Source organism: Trichomycterus rosablanca, chromosome 3 (assembly GCF_030014385.1).
Source record: "Trichomycterus rosablanca isolate fTriRos1 chromosome 3, fTriRos1.hap1, whole genome shotgun sequence".
NCBI classification, from domain to species: domain Eukaryota; kingdom Metazoa; phylum Chordata; class Actinopteri; order Siluriformes; family Trichomycteridae; genus Trichomycterus; species Trichomycterus rosablanca.
In genome coordinates, this window is record NC_085990.1 from 39793975 (window position 1) to 39801820 (window position 7846).

The following is a 7846-nucleotide window of genomic DNA, read 5'->3' on the forward strand; positions in this document are numbered from 1 at the left end:
CCCTGAATAGGATAAAGCAATGGTAAAACAGACAATGAATAAATGTTTTTACACTTGTATAGAAGTAGAGTAGTGTAGAATATATGTACATAGAGACCCATCCTAAATAAAAGGGCTCAGGACAACAAGCTTACAGGATCGTACCCCCGTTGCATGTAGCACAATGAATTATTTTTTGCAGCACCTACTTCTATATCAGACATGCTTCAGATTTGTAGTGGATAAAAATTTTGCCACATGGGGTAGACACTTTAATTTTAATAAGCCCATTTAATGTAGACATTTAAAAAAACTAACAATCTCATACAGCTGAATTTGTGCCGGATGTGAGAGAGCATAGAGTAGCATAGTAACACTGAGAAAAATATAATAATGTGTGAGTTCTGATAATGTTTCTGAGAAGTGAGTCTTGTTTGTGTAACCGGAAGAGGAAGTGGTAAAAGTGGTGGCATTGGTAGTGTATGTTTCAGTGTGAGCTTTACCACTGTTTACTAAAATATTAAAAAAGTTCATTCTTGGGAAAAGCTACATGTTAGTAAATATAATCACCTATATATTGTTCTGTGGAACAAGCTCAATTAATGTGAGTTGCTTCTTCTTCTTTGACTTGGCTTCATTACGCTAGGTTAAAAATGTGATGCTGATATGTCATTACAATGTTTAATATTGCAAGATCTATTCATTATTAATTTTACATTTTATTACTGTATGTAGTACAGTTGTCATTATACTATGCAAAGCAGTGTGCAAGGCAATGTTTGTAGGACCAGTATTATTTAAACACAGATATAATGTATTGAAAAACTATTGTTTTTAGTAAAATAAAATAAAAAATAAAAATAGATGTTTTATTTATTGTGTGAATTACTTTGAAATAAGATTTAATTCTTGGGCACTGTCTGTCAGAAGTTTCTCCATGTGAAATTGTGTATTAATTACTGTATCAAGCAGACACTTTTATCCAAACCTACAGTTGTGACTAAACACAAAGCAAGTGGCCCAACTGGCAACTTGGTGGATGTGGCTTGAACCAGCAACCTTTCAATGTAAAGTCCAGTCCCACAACCACAGAACTAACACTCACAGTATTTACAATTGCAATATTCAACCCTTCTATAAAAAAGTGAATGAAGTAAGATGTACTTCAACGTATTTTACAGAAGCAATTTTTTTGTTAATACTGCCATGTCACAACTTGTTTCAGCTGTGATGTGTTATATAGACATCACCCATAAATGTAAGTGATAATATCTTTGCACCAAAAGGCCAATGAGTATCATGAGATGTTTTTCCCCCCCAAAAGCTGTCAATCTTGACTGTGTGACTGGCATAATGGATTCACAGAAAAACCATGCCATTTGAGGGGGAATATTAAGCCTTTTGTGGTGAAATTAAATCTTGGTTACTAACTAACGTTGTGTTTTTTTTATGAATATTTAACCCACATGCACATGAACATTTGTCAAAAGAACTGTATGTGTTTTTTATTCATTTAAACTCAAATTTATGTCAACTTTTGTTAACAAAATTGCATGTATGTAGGCCTATCAATTTTTTTACTTCCCCTGTTTACTAAGACTTGTTGCTTGTTGTAACTTGTAAGGTAAGGGAGGTTGAATATTTTTTTAATTTAACTGTAATTAAATTATTATTATTTGATTCATTTTAGCTGGAGCTGGTATACAAATTACATTACGAAGACGCTGTTTAACTAACAGTCTGGCTAACATTTAACACTATATACTGTAGACAAAAGACATACATTAAGGCTAATTACAGTAATTTGATGCAATTTACTGTTTTACTACTTTATGGAAAACTGTAATATATAAAATGCACCGGTAAATAAGTATTTTGCACATCAGGACATATTACAGGTAGGAAATAGAACATATACGTTGTAATAGATATAACCTGAGATTAATATTCATGTTTTTTTCGGTGTTGGAAAATAAAATAAATGCTAATCGAGGGCATTTATTTAGGGTTTGCTGTTCATGTAGCCTACAGTTCTTTCTATGTAACGCTATTTGGTTTTAAAATGTAGGGATGTTTCATTGCGTTAATTTGGGAGGGCCGTATTTTAGCATTTGACAATAACGTACTAAAATTAGTATGTATTAAGTTCAGACAAAGTATATTGATATTATATTTCAGTATATATATGACAATGTTTAAGTATTATCATTTATTTATAAGTGATTTAAAGTGTTTTAAAAACACTAACCATGCTCCCTCCCCTCTCGCAGATGGTACAGTCTAAGGGTTGCGTCATTTATTGTTTACAAACCAACACTAGCGGCGTCTTTCCGTTGGGCAGCGTGGTGACGGTAGACGCCGGTGCTACAGCGCTCTGCTTCATCGACTAAATCATTAGTGAGCGTGTAAGATCTGCTCAAACATGCCTTGTCGAAAAGAAAATTACATCTTTTTGGAGCAGTCTGTGACCGTCGATTCGAAAGAGGTGGACGCTCTGGTGACTAAAATCGGCGAGGTGCTTCAGCTGCACAACAATAGCGCGACACAGCAAAGCATGTCGCGTCTCCACAGCAGCAGCAGCAGCAACAGTAACATCACACAGACCAGCGCGACCGCTCAGAAGAGAAATGGCTGCTGTATGCGGCTCCGCGGGGGCAGAAACGCTCGCAGCCGAGCCAGTCCGTACAACATCCCCGGCTCCAGCGATCAGGAATGGGACAGTTTTGCAACGTGGAAGCGGAAAGGACTGGATGTTACAGGTGGTGAAGATGATCCGCATCAGCTCTTACAGGAACTGATACTGTCTGGAAATCTGATTAAAGAAGCGGTTAGAAGGATTCAGTTCTCATCGGAAGCGCAGCGTGATTTCTCCAAACAGATCGACTGAACCTGAGAGAGAGAGAGAGAGCGCGGACAGACGGACGGACGGACACCACGTTTTCTTTACATGAAGATGATTTACATCGGGTCACGTCCTTAGCTAACTAGCCAGCGAGTTCACCAGCTAACACTATTACAAGGACGCCGTTTTGTAAAGAAACCGACTTTATTTCGAATAAAGTGTTTTCTATGATGTTGAGAGAAATGAAATTTAAATCTACGTCGACTGTTGGCTAATAGTGTTTATGTTTAAACACGAGACTACGCAGTCTAATCTACTAGCCGATAATGACCTGGTCTGTTTTCTTAATGAAACAAATCTTTAAATGTCGGTCTTTAACTCCACACATATTGTGTTGTTTTGCAGCAGTATTCCTGTTTGCAGGCTATCTGACCAAACGGACAATATACACACACGCACCGTGTTCTGGGGTAGCAAGTGAGGTTTGCTAGCATGTGCTCTTGAAGTAGCGATCAGCGTGTTCATGTTGCCTTTGTTTACAATCTTGCTAGGTGGTGACTGGGATGGGCCACTAGTACTGGTTCTCAGAACACACAGGCTCTCCCAGTCTGTTTAATTCTCCACTGTTCAGACTGGATCCGGACTTTCAAGTTACGTATCTTTCAATCTGGGTGTTTTCTGGAGAAATGTACACTCCCCATGTGATGGGGAGATAATGTGTGTGTCAGGTGCGGAGACTTTACCAACAGACAGACACTGGTGCTTTTTTTTTTTTTTTTTTTTTTTTTTTTTTTTTTTTTTTTTTTTTTTTTTTTTTTTTTTTTTTTTTTTTTTTTTTTTGCTTTTTTTTTGCTTTTTTTTTTGGATTCCTGTTTGGAGTTCGTTTGTTTCTCTGCTTTCACACGATTGTGTATGTATGCTTCGTAACGAAGTCATTTTTAACAGACCTGACTTTCAGGCACATTGGTCTGTAATAAACACGGTGGTTTTTTTAATCAGTTGCTTTGTCTTGTATTCCCACAACAGTTAAAAAAGTTTCATAACAAAAAATTACAGATGTTTTTAACAACATAACGTATAGTGGGTAAAAAGTTTAACACACCCCTGTTAAAATGCCAGGTTTTTGTGAGGTTAAAATATGACCAAGATTACATTTACGTTTTTCTTATTTAGCAGACGCTTTTATCCAAAGTATACAGTCTCAGCAATCGAGGATTAAGGGCCTTGTTCAAAGTCCCAACAGTGACAACCTGGCAGTGGTTGAGTTTGAACCAGCAACCTTCGGCTTACTAGTCCAGTACCTTAACTTCTAGGCTACAACTTCATTTAAATGATAGATCATTTATGTATTAGGATTTTAACGTCATGTTTTACACGCTTTGGCATCCATGACAGAAATTGTAGTTACTCATAACACAAGATTCATCAGTTCACAAGTTTAATGTCAAACACATTCATAAACAAATTTGTATCTCCAATTCACCTCACTTGCATGTTTTTGGACTGTGGGAGAAAACCCACACAGACACTGGGAGAACCCAGACCACCCCACTTGGGGATCGAACCCAGGATCTTCTTGCTGTCCTGGATTCAATCCCCAGGTGCTACCCACTGAGCCACCGTGCCTCCCAAAATGAAGCATTAGAACTTTCTGATTATACTGTAACCTGTACATTTTAATTAAAAAACAAGCTGAAATCCATTGGGGCGAAATAAAAATAAACCAAAAAATCCAACAATAGTGTAGTTGCATAAATACGCACCTTTAAACTAATACCTAGTTAAAGTGTTTTTTAATTTTTATGACAGCATTCAGTTTTTGAGTAGGAGTCTATCAGCATAGCACATCTTGACTTGGCAGTCTTTGCCCACTCACTGCAAAAGTGCTCCAAGTCTGTCAAATTGGAATAGCATCAGTTGGATGGGGCCATTCAGACTGGGCCATTCCAAAACTTTAACTTTCACTTTCTTGTGAAGGCATTTTTTTTTGTTAATTTTAAGTTATGTTTTTGGTCATTGTCATGCTGAAAGGTGAAATCCCTTTTCAACTTAAGCTTTACTGCAGCGGCCTGAAAGTGTGTCAAAGTTGACTGATTTAGAAGTGTTCGTAATTTCCCCCACCTTGACTAAAGCCCCATTTCCAGCTGAAGAAAACCCCAAAGCATAATCCTACCACCACCATGCTTCACTGTAGGTATGGCATTGTTTTCGTGATGTACAGTGTTGTTTTTGTGCCAAACATACCATTTGGAATTATGGCCAGAAAGCATAGCCTTGGTCTCCTGAAACTATATTATATTTTTCCAAATGCTTTGGCAATTTTTGCTAAATGTAGCAGGGCTTTGATGTTTTTCTTAACGCCCTACTCCACAGCCCAGGCATATGAAGACTATGGGAGATTGTCACAAATAGTACACAACCAGTACTTGTAAGCAATTCTTGCAGCTTCTTTAATTTTATCTGTTATTATGCACTGGGGTGCAAATATCCACTCTAAATTAAAAAAAAATGGAATAAAAAATACACCAAAAAAGCTTTGAGTATTTAGATAATGCTGTAAATAAAAAATTGCACTTGGCTTCATTTTAATTAGGAAAAACAGGAAAGAAATTGTTTTTTATTGTGAAGGTCTCACACAACAAGCTGTAATAATAGTAAAATTAAAGAGTAAAGAGAAAAAATTATAGTAAAAGTAAAGACTTAAGTAAAGTAAATCATTACACTACAGAGACATAGCAAACACTCATGCCAGTAAGACTGATTGCTCATTCTTCAGTAAAATGTTTAGAAATTCACAAAACTTAAATATAAATTAATATAATATAATATTAATTATTTTGGAATTTATTGTGTAAAATCTTTCCAACTGGCAACATTTTATCATGAATGAGGTGTTATAATATTTAGAATAAATGTATTTTTCTGTAACAATAAACTGTCAATTTACATTTTTTAATATTTCTATGCTTAGACAAACATACATAATATTTCTATTTGTAGGTACAATGTCAAGATGTGTTGTGTAAATGTGAGAATTTGAAGTGGAAAATATAAAATAACAAAAGATAAACGTGGTTGTATACTTGTCCCCAACTGTGCGTTTCTTTAGTTTTAGTTGTTAAATGAATTCACTCTCTTACACTCTCACAAAAAGGTTAGTTATAAGTTATGAATAAATAAGGAAAGGAATTAGTCATATCCAGACACACACTTTGTCTATTGTGGTTGGGTGAGTGTTAATAGAAGCAAGTGTGCAGTCCCTTCTTTAAATTTGTGCAGCTGATAACCAAGAGAAACTACCATGTACTTTAGTAAATTATTCACTATCACCAAATAGAATAAAATGATTTTATTTGTCACATATACATATACAGACGTACGATAAAACAAAATTCTTTCTTCACATATTTATTTCCAGCTTGTTTTGGAAGCTAGGGTCAGAGCACAGGGTCAGCCATTGTACAGCACCCCTGGAGCAAAGAGGGTTAAGGGCCTTGCTCAAGGGCCCAACAGTGGCTGCATGACAGAGGTGGGATTTGAACTTTTAGTTGATAGCCCAAAGCACTACCTACAAGGCTACCACCATCCACGTGCCCTAAAAATGCTAAAAATCTATCTCTCTTCATCACCAATAAAAAAAGAATAATAAAAGTGTATTAAAATGAAAAAACAAAGGTATTTAGGCTCTTTTCTTAATACTTTATATAAGCACCTTTGGCAGCAGATACAGCTGCAAATCTTTTTAAAATACATTCCTACATGTTTTGCACACATGGATTTGGACATTTTATCCCATCCTTCAGCTCCATAAAATTTTATGGTGAGCATTTTTCAACTGCCATCTTCGGGTCTTTCACAAACAATACAATACAATACAATATTAACAAATGAAATGAAGTTGACCAGACAAAACACAAAATATGTTGGGTTCATACTGAAATAAAAGTCAATTTATATGTAAGAAACAGTGTTTTTTTATTTGCATTTTCCATACTGTTCCAGCTTTCGGGTTGTACGTCAAAAATGTGTTTTGGTCTGATAAGACAAAGACTGAACTGGCCATTCCAAAAGGTATGTTTGGCACAAAAACAACATTGTGCATCATGTTTTCCTTCGGCTGGAACTAGGGCTTTAGTAAAGGTGAAGAGAATTATTAACAGTTCCAAACATTAGTCAATTTTGGCACAACCTATTGCACCACCCTAAAATAATCTGTTCTTCAATTTAATTGTAAAGGTCACATTAAAGGTGGAAAAAGTTCTGAAATGAATCATCTTGGACTCATTTTTTACATTACAAAAACTGCCATTATTACATTTGTGATGGAATAAAAAACACATGGTTAGAAGTTTGTCCGTCCAACAGGTTCTTCCATCTCTGCACAGGACTTTCTGAGCTATTTTATAGTGATCGTTGAGATCTTTCTTAGGCCTTTCTTACCTAAAAACCTAATTTGTTGTTCCAACCTAAGGTTGTTCCAAGCTGCTTCTGTTTCAAAATTATTGAAGCCAGTCTTGTCCTAGGAACCGTCAAATTCTGGATATTGTCTTTTAGACTTAACGCAATTTGATCGCAGAGAGCCATAGACAGCTATAAACAACTTATGCCACAAAAACAATGACGTTTTGTCCTGACAGTGCAGTGTAAATTGTGAGTCAGCTTGTGTCTTTTTAAAATCTGTCCAACCAATTCAAATTGTGACAGGTGGAATCCCATCGAGTATAATTAAAGGAGGATAATTAAAAGCAAAGCCTCCACTTATTTTATTAAAAAACTATTTTACTTCATCATTATGGGCGATTAAATGTATACTAAGTTCTAAATACATTATAATCCACTTTAAGTTGTTGTCTTTGGTTATTTGTTTTCTTTTTACACCAAGTCGTGTGTCTTTGTATATTGGCCTTTGATAGAGAATTTTTTTGAATGGCAGTGAATTTCAGCATCATGAAGCTTACAACTTACATTAAATACACTGGATTATTAAGATGCTTTTTAGTTCTGTTTTAGGGCGGCACAGTGGCT

General features: G+C 35.7%; 1 protein-coding gene across 1 annotated transcript; it reads left to right on the forward strand.

Moving 5' to 3' along the window:
* The first annotated feature begins 2294 nt into the window (after positions 1 to 2294).
* gbp (glycogen synthase kinase binding protein) lies at positions 2295 to 3052 on the forward strand. Its single transcript, XM_062992102.1, has one exon. It carries the CDS (start codon positions 2402 to 2404, stop codon positions 2864 to 2866), a length of 465 nt encoding a protein of 154 aa, XP_062848172.1. The 5' UTR covers positions 2295 to 2401; the 3' UTR covers positions 2867 to 3052.
* The last annotated feature ends 4794 nt before the right edge of the window (positions 3053 to 7846 follow it).